The sequence below is a fragment of the Melampsora larici-populina genome, assembly GCF_000204055.1.
Source record: "Melampsora larici-populina 98AG31 unplaced genomic scaffold MELLAscaffold_1, whole genome shotgun sequence".
In the NCBI taxonomy this organism is placed as follows: Eukaryota; Fungi; Basidiomycota; class Pucciniomycetes; order Pucciniales; family Melampsoraceae; genus Melampsora; species Melampsora laricis-populina.
Window position 1 is genome coordinate 2,926,782 of NW_006768765.1, and position 19,930 is coordinate 2,946,711.

General features: G+C 41.2%; 2 protein-coding genes across 2 annotated transcripts; both read left to right on the forward strand.

The window, feature by feature from the left end:
* Nucleotides 1-538: 538 nt before the first annotated feature.
* On the forward strand, nucleotides 539-1,620 carry MELLADRAFT_87085 (uncharacterized protein; the record flags this gene model as incomplete). The annotated part of the gene is made up of 3 exons (XM_007403682.1): nucleotides 539-851; nucleotides 939-974; nucleotides 1,055-1,620. 3 exons carry the CDS (start codon nucleotides 539-541, stop codon nucleotides 1,618-1,620), a joined length of 915 nt encoding a protein of 304 aa, XP_007403744.1.
* A 1,516-nt stretch (nucleotides 1,621-3,136) lies between these two features.
* MELLADRAFT_101353 (carbohydrate-binding module family 19) lies at nucleotides 3,137-4,087 on the forward strand (the record flags this gene model as incomplete). Its single annotated transcript, XM_007403683.1, has 3 exons — nucleotides 3,137-3,449; nucleotides 3,523-3,558; nucleotides 3,627-4,087. The coding sequence occupies 3 exons, from the start codon at nucleotides 3,137-3,139 to the stop codon at nucleotides 4,085-4,087; spliced, it is 810 nt and encodes a 269-aa protein (XP_007403745.1).
* Nucleotides 4,088-19,930: the final 15,843 nt, after the last annotated feature.

The following is a 19,930-nucleotide window of genomic DNA, read 5'->3' on the forward strand; positions in this document are numbered from 1 at the left end:
TTAGCGTTTCCGGTTTCCAAGGCCTGAGTTCTTGCTTAGCGCCCCTTGAGCTGAAGTTCCTTTCAGTAGCAATTCTTCCATCGACATTAATCCTTTGATGATCAGTGCTTTTGACATCCCCTCGGCAGTTGACTTGACAAATAATGAGTACAATCTTCCTATGACTCATTCAATAATCCCAAGCTATCGATCAAGAAAATTGAAGCGTCATTCCTTTGTCGAGTTCAAAAGCAATGGGACTAATGAATTTTCCTCAGCTTACTTTTCAAATCCTCAAGTCTATAAGCCGGAGATTGAATCATCTCATCATGAGCTGAGGAAGGTCCTCTAAGCAAATATACCCCAAATGCACGCTGAGCTTCAGTCGAAGAAACTATAAAAAGTGAACTCGTAAACCATCCTTGATCATATTCTTCATCCACTTCATACTCTATCACAAGCTATTCACACTATCAAATAAACTCACTCAATCATCACGATAAACTCCACCAACGTTTATATTAAAATTGACACCACCTTCAACTCAAAATCAAACATCATGCACACTTTGAACTCCTTTATCATCATCGCTGCTTTCATCGCCAACCGGGTCATAACACACCCTGGTAGCCTCGACTCCGTCCTTGTCCCAGCTCGTGCTCAAGAACTTCAACGTAGAGCTATTTCTCCTGATGTTCTACTCAACAATGGAAAACTAGCTCAAGGTCTCAACGCGAAATATGCGACTATGACGATGGGAACCTCGTGTAAAGAAGGCGATCATGCTTGTCTTCAAGGTGGTTTTGCTCAATGTGTTTCCGGAAAATATGTTAGCCTTGGTTGCTCCCCACCTACTGTTTGCTTTGAATTACGTGAGTTTCTACTCTTTGATATATTTCTATCTTTACTTGAATCCTTTACTGATATACAATCTTATTCTCTCCTTTTTGCGTCTCTAGCTTTGTTATTGAAGCCTGGCTCTGTTCCTACTTGCAGTGAGTTTCCAACCAAGTGCTTCTTATACGTTTATTCTCTACAATCATGTATGCTAATTCTTTTTCTCTGTTTTCTATAGCTACCCCTGCCGATGCTGCTGCCCGAATTGCTAATACCGGAGTCCAAGGCGGCGTCAAAGGAGACGGAACTGAGACACCTGCTGGATCTAACTCGACTTCGCCTATTGCTGATGCCCCCTCGCTCAATGGAACTGACATGGGAATGGGAGACATGAGCAACAATACTATGTCTATGAACACCACCGCTTCTGATGCTACCCCAGATCTAAGCGCAACTTCAACCGCCAATACCACCGATTCAGAATCCTCAGATGTTCCCTCAGCTGACTCCGCGGATGAAGATGCATCCAGCGCATCCGCGGCCAACGCCACGCTCCCAGACACTGATGTTAACAACTCAACCGCTACTCAAACCAATTCCAACTCGACCGATTCTGTCGATGGGGCTTCTAACGTGACCTTGTCAAATGCTACTGATTCCACTTCCGCTGACTCTAACACGACCGTCTCGACCCCTACGGTTTCTCAAAACTCGACTGAGCCAAAGGCTGTTGTTGATACTAAGGCCAGTCTTTCGACCAACTCTACAGATGGCTCGGGAGTTGAAGACTGTGTTGAGGATTGAAGATAGAGTGTTTTGGTTTTGTCATATTTTGTTTATGAGTTAGACTTGTTTGCCTTTTTAAGTTTGTGAAGAATGAGAACCGTGTTGAAAAAAAATTACAATGGCCCGTGAGTTGCTCATAAAACAAGTCACTATGACTTTTTTCGAGCAGATCCCATTGAGAATAAAAAAGAGATCTACAACATAAAATTACCACCCAAAATAATCGACAGTAGTTTTGACAGACATATCAAGCTACTTGGATCGGTATTTTTGGCTCGAACCAGTTGAGATACAAACTCTAATCCGAGCATTTTCTTTCTAAATATTGCACAAGTACTATGAAACGCTGTTCGCATCATTGGAGCTTGTACTGTCAGCCAAAATTTTCACGCACATGTTTGCTGAGTCCGCTCAAATTGTCTCATCTTACATAAATTTATGAGTCCGTGTTGTGTTCTGGGTTATTCAGATAACAGTCCTCTTAAAAGATATGAAGAATTCTGATATGTCATATGTTTAATTGGGCATATGCAAGGGCTGTGTCTGTTTAGCTGTCTTTATCCTTTTCAATGTTCATGCTTCTGTAGTGAGTGTTAAGTATCTAGCTAAACTAGAAGTCAGACTGACAAACAGATGACAAGACTTTCCATGCGTGTGATTTTTTCCCTTCACTTGCCAATGGCCGAGTCCCAAGATCAGCGATGGATGCAGACTCAGTTGCGGACCCACTTGGGATATGTTCAGATTTGCGAAAAGATTCGAGAGTCTATACTGTTTTTGAACTCGTATTCAATTTCAGGTATCTGAGGTTTTCACATAATTCGTAGTGGCTTTTCGTTTTGTGCTTTCAAGCTTGTGGTGTGCTTTTGTCTTCAAGCTGCATGGTTTTACATCCAGACAATGGTTAGTTTCAATCTTTCACTTCGATATTGGACAGCAGCTGAAGGTTTTTTTCCACAGATGAATGCTTCGTGGGATCGAAGCAGACTCTTTGTCTAATTGATGGGGATGATTGTACTTGACTTTCAGAAAGCATCCACATATCAAAAAGTCTTTTGAGTCACAATAGAATTTCTGTTGTAAATGGAAGAAGATGTTGTGAGTCGATTTCCATCTGATGTCCAACTTCCTGGAATTCGGCTATGCAGCTCAACACATGCCTATCTCACTGTGAGCTGATAGGTGCTTATGGCCCCCTCAATAATCCTGCGCTGATAATGTGAGACTCATTTTTTCCACTTTTGAGCACCAATGAGCGCGTCGTTCTGAAATAGCTCTTTGGATGACTTTTCGGCTCCTCAACTTCATAAGCCCGAAAATCAAAAAGCATCCTCACATGCTGAACATGGGCCCCAGCATCGAGCTCAAATGCACACTGAACTTCAGTCGAAAACCTATAAGAAGTGACCTCGTAACCCATCATGTCGCCTTTCCCCACCCCACCACACTTTATCAAATCACCGCAATTAAACCTCACGATAAAATCTACGCTCACTCTAAAATTAACACTTCCTTCAACCTACCTTCAACCAACATGCACACTATGAATAGCTTCGTTTTTGTCGCCGCCCTTCTCGTCAACCGGGTTGTCACATACCCTTCAAGCCTTGATTCCGTACTTGTCCCCGCTAATGCGCAAGAACTTCAGCGAAGAGCTATCACACCTGATGTTCTACTCAACAATGGAAAATTGGCCCAAGGTCTCAACGCGAAATATGCGACTATGACGATGGAAACCTCCTGCAAAGAAGGCGATCATGCCTGTGTCCAAGGTGGTTTTGCTCAATGCGTAGTAGGCAAGTATGTTAGCCTTGGTTGTGCCCCACCTACAGTTTGCTTTGAATTACGTAAGTTTTAAGCACCCTGTTATCATTGCTCAACCGTTAGCTGACTCCTTCGACTCTTGCTTCGTTTATATAGCCTTGTTATTGAAGCCCGGTTCCGTGCCTGGTTGCAGTAAGTCTTCAGCAGCTTCTTGTCTTCTTTTTGATCTCATTGCTGACCATTCTGTCCGAATTTTACAGCTACTCCTGCCGATGCTGCTGCCCGAATTGCTAATACCGGAGTCCAAGGCGGCGTCAAAGGAGACGGAACTGACACACCTGCTGGATCTAACACGACTTCGCCCGTTGCTGATGCCCCCTCCCTCAATGGTACTGACATGGGAATGGCAGACATGACCGGTGATGCTATGTCTATGAACACTTCGTCTGATGCTACCCCTGATCTGAACGCGACTTCGACCGCCAACACCACCGCCTCAGCTATTCCCTCTGACTCCGCGAAAGCCAACGATACGCTTACAGTCGATGTTTCTAACAACTCAACCACCCCGTCCTCTAACGCTACTGCCCCCACATCAGCTAATGCCAACGCGACGGTCTCGGCCCCCACCGTTGCTGACAACTCGACTGCTCCATTGGCTGCTGCCGATGCCCAACCCGTCATTTCAAGCAACTCCGACGAAGACTGTGTTGACGAGTGAATATGAGAGATGTAATGTTTATTTGCGAAATTGTCCGATATGAAATTTGATCATTGTGAACCCGAAAGACCGAACTTTTGTGAGCAAAAAGCCCCACAAAGGCAATGACCCCCTAAACAGGGCAAAAAGCCCGTGTAGGCCTCATTTCTACCTACAATGACCCGAATCCTACCCCTGCAACCTCATCGCTATGTGAGCGGCGCCAAAATTCACTGGTAACAGACCACGATGCAACGCAAGCACAGATTGACATCTCGTGAGTGAATTCTGCCTTGTACAGTTGATACCAGCCCACAATCACCGTAGAGACATCCGCACATGCAACTCGTCACGCAAATCTGACCTTGCTGATGCGCTTCGAGATTGATATTAGGGACTGGGCGAAGCGCTGCAAAAATCCAATTCAACCGTAGTTGAAATACTATTGCAAGCAATCCAGCCCCTGTTGAATCAATATCAAAATTCCCTATTTTTATTAGTCAACTTCATGAGACTAAAAAAAATAGGGTGGCGCATAGCCGGTTGCCATCATCTGATGGGCTCTCCAATCCAAAACTTCCTACTCCTCAGCCAAAAGCCTTAGGCTGACCGCATCAGGATTGCCTGATATACCTTTCACAGATAAGGCTGTGGCCCTGAGCTCTCCGGTGGTGGTGCCCACGGGGGAGCCCGAAAAGGAAGTTTGTACCTTTGGGTTGGGGTCCTCATGAAGAACCCCTTGCAAGATAGACGTTGGAACATCCTATAGAAGTTGAGCAAGCAATCGGGTCTGTGGGAATATGGCCTTGGGAATGAACCCGGACTCAGCTTTGTCATCCCAATGAGATTTTGAACGGGGCACTTGGACATGCGAAAGGTCAGTGATATGTTCCTCCTGTTTAAATCTCTTCGGACAACTTCCTTGCTATACTTGCGCTAATTCAGGTGGCAAAATCCTGTGCTCGTCCGAACTTCGCCCAGTCCCTATTTATAGTCACTCGGCTTGTCTCGATTGTTCCTTGCACTCATCCTTCTGCATCTGCGTCTTTGTAAACTTGTCTTGGCCCTTGCCATGTAGATCACCCAAACCTCCTTTGTATTTGGGCCTGTCGTACCCTGTTAGTAAGCTTGGTAGTCCCACAGCCCGTGAATTATGGAATCAAAACTTACCCATCCCAGCACTTCCCAATGCTTGGGAGTTCCTGGAATATCTTTGAGATCATCAGCTTTCATCTGCCTCTGGCTGTCTTTTGAGAATAAGCTTTTCCTTTCCTCCTTGTCTCCAAAGAGAAAGCGCCAATAACATTGCCATTTTTGTCAATGAAAAAACTAACACTGAGGGTTTGTCAATTGGTTAGTCAGATAGACAGAGTAAATCATATTTCTCCTGAAATAGATAGAAAAATGGATGCTTTCTCTGAAAATAATGATATCACTCCTTGACCTTCCAAAATCAAGTTTTCAGGGTGGAGTAGACTCTTGGGTCTCAGTGAGACCATTATGCGAGACTCTTCAAGCGTTATGAGTGATAAACAAAGTCATACTTTTTGGGCTGAAGTACATCAGACCTTTCCATTCCAAAGGCAAAATTTTCTTTGGGAGGCTTTGAGGCTTCAAAGAGAACCTGTTAGATGTCCAATGTTTCATAGAATTTTGTCAAAGAACTGCAAGAATCTTAGCAAGGACTACAGGGAAATTGTTCAGGGAAAAGAAACTTCTTGATCACAGCCATGTATTTTTGATTCACCTTCCTGGGTTGAACCACAACTTGCACCTTGAGAATCTCCAAGGACAAGTGTGCATATGGTGAGTGACAGTAAGAACCACAGGACAACAGACCAGGTATCTTGGAATCACAGCAAAAGAACAAAATTTATTGTACTCTGTCTTGCTGCTATAATAATTGACAAATAAAAGAACCACAAACTTTATTCCGGTGAGAACTTTGAATGGCCCCTAGCAGGGGGACCCCAATATTATATCAGTTTGTTAGTGAATGGTTTTTGTAGCTTGGGGAATCTTTTTTCGAAGAATTGAATCAGTGGCTCTTCTTGTCACTCATCATAGAACCCTTCCCTCTTGAGCAGGCTACCTACTTTCTGCATCTGGCCAAACACTGTCACTGCATTTGAAGATATAAATCCACAAAGAGCTCCAACTTCCAAGGTCTATGATTGATGGTCTCAAATTCTGAATTACCACATGTTGGATTCAAGATTAAAGAGCTGTGGTGGGACTCAGTGTCATTCAATGCACAGGAATCAGCATAAGACCTCACACAGAACCGTTTCCTTGCTTCAGAGAATTGATTACTTGGCCTCCCTTTTTTACCAGGAGCACCAGTCGGTGGGCCATCAAAATCATTGACAGCAGGATCACAGTCAGCATATCTTGTTTCTGTTGTTGTGAGATATTGTGTTGATGTTATATTTGTTATTGAAATTGTGATGTTTTGAGTGATATTATATTTTGTTATGATCTGCAGTACTTTGTGTCCATTGTCTCTGTGTTTTAATCAAATATGTGTTGCTTAGTAATATTGAGAACTGGATGTCATATGTCTCATGTTTTCGTTCTTAACTCTTATCATTGTCAAGTTTCCTCTATATATACTTCTATCTGCAAGAGTTTGATCCCCATCAGTTTCAAACTCTTCACTTTTACATTTCTTTCAGCAGCTCTCATGTTTTGATTATTGATGTGCTTGTTACAACTTTGGATGACTCATAGATAGGCATTCAGTTCTCTGTTCTCTCTATTTTTGATTATGTGTCTTGTTTGTTACAGTTGCTCTTAAAAAGGATGAAAAATCAAGGCAAGAACTTGGGACTGGAGGCTTGTGCGGATAATTGATGTAGCTGGAATTTAAACAAATCTTTGTGGCCCAATATTGCCAATCTTCTCATACAGATACCAAACTGTAGTTTGGAAAGATACAATGTACTGCCTATTGTTTCATGTACCCAGTGCGGTTTTGATCAAATCCTGACTTCAAGAACCATCATAAAATGTGGCTTAGTCAAATAGTGTGATGCTCACCTGCACCTGTTGGTCCTGATGTACAAGAGCTTGGTTTGAGCCTTGGTGTGTTTCTTTTGGCAAAAATTGGGAATAGTCCCTGAACATGCAGTGGGAATGTGCCAACGACATGAATCACATTAGGACGGATGTGTTTGGTGCACCTCAGTGGCCAAAAAATGAAAAAAATGTCAAGAAGAAGACTTCGGCATTTTTCAAGGAGCAAAAAACCAAAGCAGCACATAGGCTTGGTATTCACTTTGAACATGCACCACAGAAATCCTACTGCATGGCTTGCAGAACATTGTGCCATCAACACTTGATGAGCCAGTCTGAATATGTAGTATGATTTGATTTGTTTAAGGGCTGAAAAAGTGTTGTAGCTAGTTGGCTGTATTGTAAACTACAGTTTGAACAATATGAGTGTACCAGAGGTATCTGGCTGTCAGAATGTGCCTATATTCCCCTAACATGCACAGTGCACACAGGCCACAATGCCCAATTTTTGTGATTGATCTTTCATTCTTTTTGAAAACAACTGTATATGCTTTCATGTTAAGGACAGGGGTCGGGGTTGGTTCTCTTCAAGGTCTGAGGCTCAGCAAGGTGGTTCTGTCTATATGATAGATTGTCAGATAGGGAACAGAGCTACAGATGGTGTGGTCTACAAGCTAGAGTACACGCTCAATATGTGACATGTGAGATGATGTAATATATCACGGGAGGTTTCACCAGTTCCCTGGGATCATAACATTTCACAATAAATGATATGTTTAAAACTCTGTGCTTTTATGTTTTTGCATACAAGCAGCTCTCATATTTTGTGCAAGAAAGTCTTTTTTCACTGCAAAGTTATTCTTGTGCTTATTGTGAATTGGTGTGGTGTCCAAGATCCCTTATATAATCAAAAAAATTGAAAATTTGTGGTAAAAAGACATATTCTATTGGTGGTGTTGATGGTCAGCAGAGGTCTTACAGTTTCTTAGAGCATCTCCACCATTGGCAGCAGAAGAGTTGTCTGTACAACGACTGCATGACAGGTCCCAGCCTGTATCACAGATTTGCCCGGAGGTCAACAAAATTGTGGCTGTGTAAATACTGAAGCAGAAAAGCAATAAATGCCCAATGGTGGTGATTGGAAACAGGAATGTGATCAAATTGTGAGTTCACATTGGTGAATGGAAGCCAAAGGTGTGACAGTCATTTCATTTTTGGTGAAATTTTTGTCTTTGCGCACCGACCAAATCTGCACTCTCCCATTCAAGATTTGGATGGCAAGTAACCCATACAGACTGTTTACACGGTCTGGCGGCTTGGATCTTTTCCCACACAACATGGATACAGCCTGTATTTGCTGTTTTGCAAGGCGTGGTGGTGATGCTCTAATAAATCATCTTATATACATTTTTTTATTCATATATCAATTACACAATTTGATAAGAGTAACAAGAAGATGATAAAAAATCAAAAAATCAAAAAATCAGTAAAAATCAGTAAGAATCAATTGAAGAAATATTGTTAAGAGATTAATTATTAAGGAAAGTTGGTCTATATTCAATAGAATGAAATCAGTCATGAAAGGAATGAAAGAGGATGATCAAAAGATCAAGCATTGAAGAAAAAGTTGAAAATATGGGTACAAAAGGTTGGAAGATGGTTTTTAGGGTATTAATATTGGATTTGACGGTTAAAGAAGGTTAGAATGTAGAATATCATGGTCATATTAGTGATAAAAAACTCTAATCATGAGGATTTATAAGAGAGGAGTGAATTTATTCAAGAAAGAGGGAAATTTGAGGATGGTAAGCAAGGGTACTACCGGATTAGTACATTTGTAATGATGTGATCAAGGGATTCCATGGTTTCCAAGAGTTTTATAATGATTTAAAGGTCATTATTATGAATAGCCTGATCATCAAAGATTGAAATCAATATCACATGTGAAAAGAGGTGGAAATGGGTAAAAATTGTCAAAAATGAAGGTTTTCAGCCAATCACATACGTCAAAACTTGTTGATTCATGATGGGTAATAGCTCCTTTGAAGCCAATTGTTGCATTTAAGAATTTACAGGCTGTAAGCAAATAGTAATGGAGGAGTTGTGAAAAAGCTATAAGGAATCCAAGAGAATGGTGTGAATTTTGACTTTTGCACTTAGATACACACATGTAGCAACATTTACATGACAAAAAGCTTATTTTATCAATCTTTACAACTCCATAAATTATTCATCACACATCAGAAGTAAGGCATATTAGGCCAATTACTGATGAGTATCATGTGTTCTGCAAGATGAGCTTTAGTGACCTAAAATTGGACAACTTTACAAAAAATTGAAATACTAAAATTGGTTTTCAGCTACAGCCATTCCAATATTTCTTGTTGCTCTTTTTTGAAAAAGACAAAGTGAACCCCGGTGAAACCTAAGTTTTTACTCAATAAAACTTTGAAATTGGCTGTAATTCAAGGAAATACAGCCAATTTTCAGGTTTTAAATGGTTAAAACTTAGGTTTCAAGCTCATGAACTTTTCTTTTCAAAAAAGTTGCAACAAGCAATATCAGAATGGCTGTATGAGTATTAGGAAAAAATTACCTGTATTCATCATAAGAAGATCTGTACATCACTTATACACACCAATTGATCAATTTCACAGCTTAAACTGTGTCATAAATTAGCAATAATTACATCATAGGATTACATCAGAGGGGTTTTGAGGGATTTTGCCAAGTTTTGGTTGGTTTTTGAAGGTTGTTTACCACTGTTGAGAGTTTGTAAAGATGATATATACTGTGGATGGTTGTTTTACATGATTTTTCCCCTTTTTATAGTGTTTTTAATCATTATTAAATTACTATATTTGTACTTAGGTCGCTGAAATCTGCCCCTTAAAGTTAAGGAGAGATTTATTTACGTGTGATAAGACTATAAGTCTTCTTTGGGAATAATACTTACAATAGTATTGCTAGTAATTGATATATTTTTGTGATTTTTGCGCTGTTGAAACTGCAAATAATACTTATAATAGTATTGAGATCATTTCTCTGGTCAAGTCTGGCTCGCAGCGCCGCGCAGCGCTGCTGACCGCAATTTGGGTAACATAGCTTTAATTTGGGGGGGACAAGCTCGGTAGTTTCAGCGGTAGCTTTGCCATTTTTTTGGCAAAGTTTAGTAGTGGGCAGCGTAATTTTAAGTTGCAGCGTCTCGCAGCGTTGCCAGCCAAAATGTAGCGTTTTTTTTCTTTCGTATTCACAATAAGAAAAAAAAGTTTCAAACTACAAAACTTGTATTGTAAAGACCGTCAAGAAAGGTGCAAAAGTTTAACAAAAAATACTACTGTAAAGACTGTAAAGAAATATGAAAGAGAGAAAAAGATTGACTTTAAAAAAATAACTCATAAAAAATGGAATCAACAAGTTAAAGTTAGAATCGAGACTGTCTGGTCTTTTTTTTGATTGCTTTCTTTGCGAACTCAATCACCTTTCCCACTTCAGCAAAATCACCAGTCAAAGGAACACCTTCTGTTCTCCATAACTGACTACTTACCAGCATCTCAATCATACGAGGTGCTAGGCCACCACGTTCTGCAACACAGATTCGCCCTGCGACAGAGAATGATCTCTCAGGGGCAGCAGAAGCGGCTGGAGTTGCAAGGTAATCCTGAGCAAGTACGGACAAGACCGGGTATTTGCCTGCATGAGCCTGAAGAACAACCAGGATCAGTATGGTATACAAACAACATAAAAAGAGAGAGAAAAGAAGGAAACGAAAAGGAAATTCATACATACCTTCCACCAATCCAAAACGGATTGAGGATCCTTCAAATTAGCCGATCCCATAGGATCAATACCTTGAAGGTATCAATCAAGCTCATTAAGATCACTTGAGCTCACTACCTCATCATAGAAATTCATCAATTTGGATCCAAAAGCTTCAACTTCAGGTGATTCAGATCGTCGAAGAGTAGCAGTTGGTTGTTTATGGAGTTCCATTTCATCACGTTCGTCGGTAAAAACAGCTTTCAGTAATTCCTTGGCTCGATTGTTGCCTTCTGCGCCCATCCCAAAAGAGTGAGAAAAAAACTTGACTCTGAGTGCAGGGTGGAAGACTGCGGCCAGGATCAGAGTGTCGCATTCACTTGCTTCATTTAAATAAGAAATGATCTTATCGATCATGATATCAACCATGGGATAAAGGGGATCATTCTGGTGCATCTGTTTGAATCGTTCCTCCATGGTGGCCTTGAGCTGAATGTACTTTGCCAAAACAAGACAACCTGTTGGTTGATCTCCCTCCATCTCACGAGTTAAAATTTTATAAGGCTGTGAAGCAGATCAAAAATTCAGATTAGTATCAGGTTGATTTCAAGATTAAAATAAAACAGATAAGAAAGATGAAAGCGAAATGGAAGGAGTACTTACAGTGAGAATGTCTAACAGGTCTCTCAACGCTTGCCAATCGGCCACTGAAAATATGACCTCTTCGAAATAACCGTATTTCTTGCCATCTTTTTTTGGACGACGTTTCTTGGAATGAACCTCAGCCAAGTCGTCTTTCATGACTCTATCAATGAGCTAAACCAAAATTACAATTATTAGCATCATATATAATGGAAGACAAAGACCAGACCACTTACATCACGAGCGGCCCACATTCTCTCCCAACGCTCAGCTTGGATACCCCAACGGATCCCATGGCCTGATAGAAGGGCCTTGAGCTGAGGTAAATCATCAAGCTTACGCTGGGTATTTGCTCTCTCTCGACGTCAATTAAAGTCGGCCCGGTGTCCACTTGAACGCGTTAGCTTCTTGTTCACCGTGTCCATCTGCAAGTGTAAATAAAAAACATTAGATTATAGAGCGATGAAATGAAAGTAGGAAAAGAAGTGCTTACATCTTTAGTGAGCTGTTTCATATACGTGTCACCAAGAAGATAAGCATTCTTGCGCTGTTTGTAAACCTCAGGCTCGTCATCCTGTTCTGCGTCTTCTTGTTCTTTGTCAGTTTCGGATTCTGAATTTGATTTGTCGGATTCACTACTGTGATTGCTGTCGAGATCATCATTGTCACTTGTCCCACCCTCAACCGAATCGATGGTGTTGTAGGCGCCATTCAGCTCGTCGTCCTCATTGATCACAGCCATTACTTGAACCTTGGGAAAACGACCTAGAGCACTATGACGGACTCGTCTGGGCTTCATTCCAAGGGCATCGAGACCTGCCTTAACAATGAGCCCCATCTTGTGGCAGAAACATCGTATCGTCATCTTCTTTGGATTCCAAAGAAGCTGATGATCAACATGGAAACTTGCTTCCTCGAGTTGTTTATGAATCTCGCGGGCCATAGTAAAATTGTTACTGCCTGAGTCGGATACACTAGCGAGCATGTGTAATTAAAACTTATGTCAGATTTCAAAGCAAATCTGAATTAAAAAGGGAGAGACAATGAACAATGAGACTTATCTTTTGATACAGGTTGTTCTTTTTTAAGATAGCCACCATTGGCTCCGCGAGTAAAACGCCCTTGTGATGCCACGCGACGAGCTTCATGCTGAGATGCCGAATCACATATGTCCAGTTGTTGTTGATGTAGGAGACCGAGGAACTGATGAACGCATGCAAGTTTCCTTTAACTGTCCATACATCTTGGATTAGGCAGAACTTGCTACGCAAGTTCTGCAATCAAAACGTTTGGAGAAATAAATGAAAATACATACCTTGAGCTCGTTTTCGATGACCAGATCCCGGAGCGAGAGGTAAAGCCGTTTAGCCTCGTCAGCTGACCATTTGCGGCCAAACACTTGAGCATCAGGGCGTAGCCAATGTATGATGGACTTAAGGATCGGGTCTTTAATTCAGATGAAGGGGAGGGCGTGTGAGACTTGCCAAATTGCTAAGCATTGATTGAGGGTTTTGTTGGAAAACGTTGGCGCCGACTTTACAAAAGACAAGAGTGATGTCTGGTGGGTTTGACGCAGGCGTTCAGCTCGTAGTTCAGATACGGTTGGAGGAAGCTTGGCACCAGCATCGATGGCCTGCTGACGATGATGGCAGCCAGCTCCAGATTTGCCGGGTTGGTTGTGGCCGTCTCGATGGGCTTTGAGGTTTGACCTAGAGCTACCGCTGATGCGAACCACCTTGCGACACCATAGGCAACCGTAAGAGAGTCCAGGTCTGTCGAGTGGCTACATAGACAGGTTTAGTATCAGCTCTGAGGTTACAAAATAAAACGTTCAAGATTTTTACGTACATCATTTTCACCGTGAGTTGGTTTTCCAAAGAATTTATATGGGCAATCATATTCAGTCTCAGCCGGTTGGTTCCGTTTTCGCTTTCGAATGCGCAGATTCTCGTCATCGGAATCTTGGGCCAAATCGACTTCGGGAGGGCCTGTCTCCTAAAGATGGTGTGATGACAAACAACACCAATCAGTTATGTATGCCATACTTACAATTTATGTAACACCAATTTAACTTACAATGGGGGTTGCTACTCTGGTTGGGGCCCTGGAACTAACCGCGGTCAAAACGATAGATGAACCTTCAGAGTTTTCTAACTCAGAGCCAGTGGCAGAGTGCGAATGCAATCGGCTGGAGTTCTGTGTCACCTATGTAATCATTGTATAACGAAAAGATAAGAAAAATATATTTAAGAGAAACACAATTAAAAGAACGATGAAAGTAAGAAACACTTACAGATGGACGTGATACAGTATTGGATCGGCCACGCGTTGGTGCACAAATGACTTCATCGCCAGGTAAGGAAGCCAAACGTTCTCGCCTTCGGTGGACATGCCCGTCCCGTACGTCCCTTACGCCAAAGTTGAAGTCAACAAGTCCACGTTGTGAGTCAGAAGAAGGGGTGATCATCCCCGGGACTCGTCTGGCAGGAGTGATTATGCGAGATGAACGACGAGGGGGAGCAGGTTCGTCAGTTTCATATCCCGAAGCTAAAAAGCTGTCGATCGTAGGTTGCTTGTTCAACATGCTGAAATATTTATCAGTAATGTTTTTAGGAATATAAGATGGAAGGAGTAAAGCGGAAAATGGAGTATTCAAAATCAAAGTCAAAGAAAGATAAACAAAGTCGAGGAAAAGTTGATGTGGTGATGATTGATTTGGTACGTTTGGATTGGAAACGGTCTGAATTGGCGTATTGGAGTAGGATGTTAGTGGTACTGGTCAACTGAAATATCAACGAGTTGAAAAGTTGGAAGATGGATGGGAGAACACACCTGATATATAGGGTTTCTCTCGATGAGAAACCCTCTCGCTCCTGCCCATGGACCGTGCAATCGGTAATGTTTGATTGGTTGGGCCACTGTGAGATCTGTGCGTGTTGACATTGATCTATTTGGCGGCATTTGTTGAAGATGTGGTGGGTAGGGTTTTGATATTGAGGAAGGGTGTTTGGTGGTGTGGTGTATGGAATCATGGCGTCAAGCCAAGGATAGCGGTGTGAATACCGGGCCCAGACCCGGTAGTTGAAAGCGTAGTTCCCCAAAATTCGGGGCTTAATTGCTAGCGGGAGGCGTAGTGCCCGGGTTCCCTTTGAACCGGTTATTGAAGCGGCTGCGCCATGCGCAGCGCTACGCCGCGCATCATGCTTTCTTCGGCGCGGCGAGCCAGATTTGCTCTGGTGCTTTGTCTTTTTCTCTGTTATCACAAAGTGGTCATCAAGTGCCCTTGTGATGGTTTCTTTGAAGAAGGCAGTCTCAGACAACTTCTACTAGTCATACATTAGTAGATTATCTCTTCTTAGGTGTTGTAATGCTCTTGTTGAGCTTTAAATACTACATTGGGCAAACTAAAAAAATGTGACAGACATGGCTGTGGTTTGAATTCAACTCACCGTTGTAGAACTTATAACCCAACAAGGGTCATACAGAGCTGGAAGAGGATAATCTACTAAGAGCACCCACTATGGTTGCGCTAACTCGGTGATTTAGCGTTACCGTAACGCTAAAATACCCACAGGTCCACTATGGACTTGATTTAGACTTGCAGTCCCTACGACCGCATCAAATCTTGCTTTCCCCATGTTCAAATCTACGAACAGCTACGACTTGATTTATCGTAGGAAATCAAGTCAAAACTACTGTTCTCAAAACTTCAAACTGCATAACTTCATTTCTCAAACTTCAAACTTCAAACATCAAAACCTCACTTTTGAGCTTTGGATTTCAAACTTCATCCTCGATTTCTCAACTTCAAGACCCCACATTGTGAAACATTGCACTTTGAATCGAATCGATTTCAGTCAAGGGTTGATATTTTTCCTACCATAAAACCGACCCTCACTCTGCTTGTTTCAACTTTACTCACAATTATCATTGTTAATGAATCACGAGACACTCTGGTAGTTCTTGTAAATTTCCGCTACAGTGAAATCTGAATGCACAATATCCCCCTACATCCTGAGGTTTTGTGAGACACCTTAAGAATGGAGGTGCAAAATAGTCAGTTGCTGAGTAGGCTGAGCTTGAGCTCGATCTGTTTGGATTCAAGTCTAAAAAGGTGAAGGTGGTGTGTGAAGCCTATAAAACATGATTTCAAAGATGAGTTGGTCAAACTCTTGTTGTTCATCGTCATCGTTTGAAGCCTTCAAAAGACCGTTGATTTGTCTTTTCAAGGAATTCAGCGCAGGCATTTGATGGAGTTTTTTTGGATGAGATTTATGAAAAAGATAAGTTATCTCATTTCAAAATCAAACCACTGTGGATCAGGACAATTCCCAGTGATTCATCGTAGCTAAATCAATCGTTACATCAATCCATAGTGGATCTCGTGCGTTTACCAACTTGGGTAAAACACGCGTGATTAAATCTCGCACTCAGGAACGCAAAATCTACGTTAAATCACCATCACGATAGTGGGTGCTCTAATAAAAGGACTAGTAGAAGTTGTCTAAGACTGCTCTTCTAAAACAACACAATCAGGAAAGGCTCTGTTGTATTGAGTACTGATAAGGCACCAGAGAAATATATCTTCACACGTATTTTAACTTCAAAAGCACAATTATTATTACTATCAACACTGCTATAGTGTTATTCCCAAATGATAACTGAAGAAATAAGCAATATCTTATTGATATTATTCCCAATGACTCTTTTTCGACTATAAAACTAAAGTAAATTTCTCTTTATAATTGTAATAAAGGGCGTATTTAAGTGACCAGGTACTATTAAAATAAGTTTATAATGATAAACAAAATAATAACTGCGTAGATGATGAAGAAAAAAGGGGAACAACAATCCCAAAATCTTTTCAAAGTATTCATAACAATGTACTCCAACTTTTACAACAGTCAACAGCCTCAAAAACCAGTCAAATCCGCCTAAAGAATCCTAAAAACCATGTAATGACGCAATGTAATGATCTTGTTACTAATGTATGATGTAATTTTCACAGCTAAATTAAGATGAATACAGGTGATTTTTTCCTTGTAAACTAGCTGAAAACCAAATTTTGAGATTACAAATTTTTTCAGATGTGCTCCAATTTTGATCTACTATAGTGCATCTTGTAGCCCTCGTGATACTTATCATTTCTGACACCCATAGGACCTACTTCTGATGAGTGATGAGTAAGATATTGAGTTGTGAAGTTAAGGTTTTTGGTGTTACATGTTGACTTGTGACTGTAAATTCGAGATTCACACCAATTTCTTATTTGCCTTATAACTGTTTTCATATACCTCTGCTACTATTGATTTAAAGTTTGTACATTATGTAATCCACTCTTCTGCGTTGAATGAGCCATTTACCAACCTAATCTGACGTCATTTGACATATGTAATAAGCTGAAAACCTTCATTTTTGACAAAATTCACCCATTTTCTCCACTTTTCACAGCTGTTACTCTCTTTCTCTTGCTCAAGGAATATGTCATCATCTTCTATAACCTTAAAAATCCCGGAAAATCCCCTTGGCAACCTTAAATTCCACTACTACCACTATTACATAACCAAACTACACGTGTACCTCTTGTTTACCAACTTCAAAAAAGTGCCTTTTCCCTCATAACTTTTGTTTCTACTTATCAACCTTCAAGATTAAAATTGTCAAAGTATGATATAATGCTGTTCTTTTATATTCTAACCTCATAATACCCATAACTTTATTTTTACTACCCTAAAAACCATTTTCCAACCTATGTACCTATATTTTTGAATTTTTCTTATGTTTTTCTTTCTTTCTTTTTGTAATAAGTTTGTGAATAAACTATAATGATCTTAATAAATAATGTGAAATAAAATGATGTAATGTTATCCTTATGACCAATACATAAGCCTATAAGAGCTTCAATTGATCAAAAACCTCCATTTTGAATTTTCTATCCTGCTGAATCCTTCTAATAAACTGGTAAACTGCTAATTGTGATTTTTTTAATTGATCCCATAAATTGATCACCACACCGTGTAGGTCAATTATTGCTTAGATTTATGCTTCATGACTTGTTTTTCTTTCTTTGTAGTGTTGATAATCTAACATGATCTAGGCCAGTGTAAATCTACAAGACAAAGCCAGTGGGTGCAGTCAGATGTGCTCCCCAAGGGGGAACAAGTTGGCTTGAGATTTAGAAACAATCTTTGTCTGCAAGGCTCTCAAAATAACTCTCATACCATACCTCTATCAAGCCGAGCTCAAACTTGTGTACATGGCTCTTTTGGGTCACAGTCTCAACATGATGTTCAACATCCCGCAGGGTCTGCTCATTTATCTTCCAAATGCACCACTGGTCTCAATATTGCTCAAGTTTGCCCTTTGGTTGTGGAAGGAAGATTGGACATACCAGTAATGCTACAAGGAGTCATAACACTTTCTGTTTTTGAAGAATTCATGATCATCCAGATTATGATAAATTTAACTGGTGTTGCCAAGACTAGCCTTCAACCCCCTGGGGTCCCCAAGGGCTCAACTTTGCACAGAGAGGTCTTCCTTGACAAATAACACATCATCTGGAACTGAGGGCAACCTTCTGCCACCACATTCCCTTGTCAAAAGAAAGGCCAGTCATAGGGAAGATCTTCTAGCATCAACCTTAGTGCAGTTGTCAACAGCAAAGCAAAATCCAATGGACATGTACCGGTCACATTCACACTCTGCCCTGACTCTGGCAAATTTTCTCAACAATTTTGATATATGCCAGCAATCACATGGAGATCAAGACGGTCAGTTTTTGTGGATCTACGTTTCCCTATTTTAAGGGCCGTCAAATAATATTACTATGCTTTTTTGATCTAGGTTCATACCCAAGATTTCCTCGCACCTATCACCTCACGCCCAGAGAAACCAAAGCCTTGTGCGACCCTTCTGGCCGGCCAGCAAAATTGGCCAGCCGCTGGTCATTTCACACAATGTACAGGGGCATTTCACATGTATTTGAATATCCCTGCGTGTCACACGCCTCCATCTGCCAAACTGTCAGATACACAACAAATAACAAATTCAGTCCATAGCAACACCAAACCGCACCAAACCTTCCTAAATCGTCCTCATCCAATGTCCATTCAATCAGTTATAATCGCGTTTTCAAATCCCCATACTATACCTCACTACACCATATTGAAACTTTTGTCAAACGCACACAATGCGATGTGACTTCATGCGAAATAAAAACAAACGTTCAAAAACGAACGTTCCATTTGGTCTTGCCCGTCACAACACAAATGAAGGAGCACTCCAACCAATAGGAATTGCTCGCCGATGATAGAACATTAAAATTATAAATGTCTACTCGGGGACACATCCTTTAGAAGCACGTACACCCAAAGAGAAAACATTGAGTACAAACTGAAAACTGTTTTGTGAAATCTGAATCTCAGCATATGACACAATTCATCTCCGCTCTGATTCGATTTCATTGTTCTCAAACCTTTTGTTTGAAGCTTTTCGTACCAGCTGGGCTACAGACAGAACTTGTCTTGCTTTTATTTACTCTTAAGCAAATCACCTCGTAGCACTTCGTATCCGCCTTCCATAAAAGTGATTCTGTTGTTCTCGTACTCATCACTTTGGACCCTATTCATATAATCTTCAGCTTCAACTTCCGCACATAATGCTTGTCAAAGTCCTTATGTCACGGCTGGCCACATTATACCCTGATACCTATCAGGAATTAACGTTGAGCCAGCTCATATCATTCGTCAATCTTTCCGCGGATTTTTTAAAGAGGAATGACGGCGCACACCCGATGACGGCTCTCCATGGGCCTGTGGTAATCTTTGTTGTATTTCCACCTTTGCCACCTTCGCCAGAAGGGGAGTGCATGGCGACCGTCAGTTCATTTGGGGAGATCACAATACACGGGACATTGGATCGGGCACATTGAAATGTGACTGCGTTGACGGATCTGTAATTACATATACCTATGGTGTCAGCTGTACTGGCCAGCGGCCCGCGCTGGTCAGTAGGTTTGCACAGGGCTGCTATTGCTCACATCACGCCAGTTTCATTCTACAGCACTCTTAGAGCATCCGCAATCGTCGGGTTAAGTCGCGAGAATAGCTAAGAGCATCCACTATCGTTGCTGTAAACGACCTCGGTACTGTAAATTTGATTGAAATTTACAGTACCAAGCCTCAGAATCACCAACCGTGTACAAAGTACACATCGGTACGTACCGAATCAGTAAAAATTCGGTAGAGGTCTTGTAAATCTACAGGACCTATACGGATTTTGCATATCTCGGTATCTGCAAAATCTACCGAACCTACCGAACCTACCAACCCCCATCCATCACCACCTTTCCCAAAACCGTACAGCACTACATCTTGGTTTCCTTTCTTTTCATCCCCTTCGACTTCAATCAAAATATCAAACACGGTTCCACATTTATATCTTCATCAG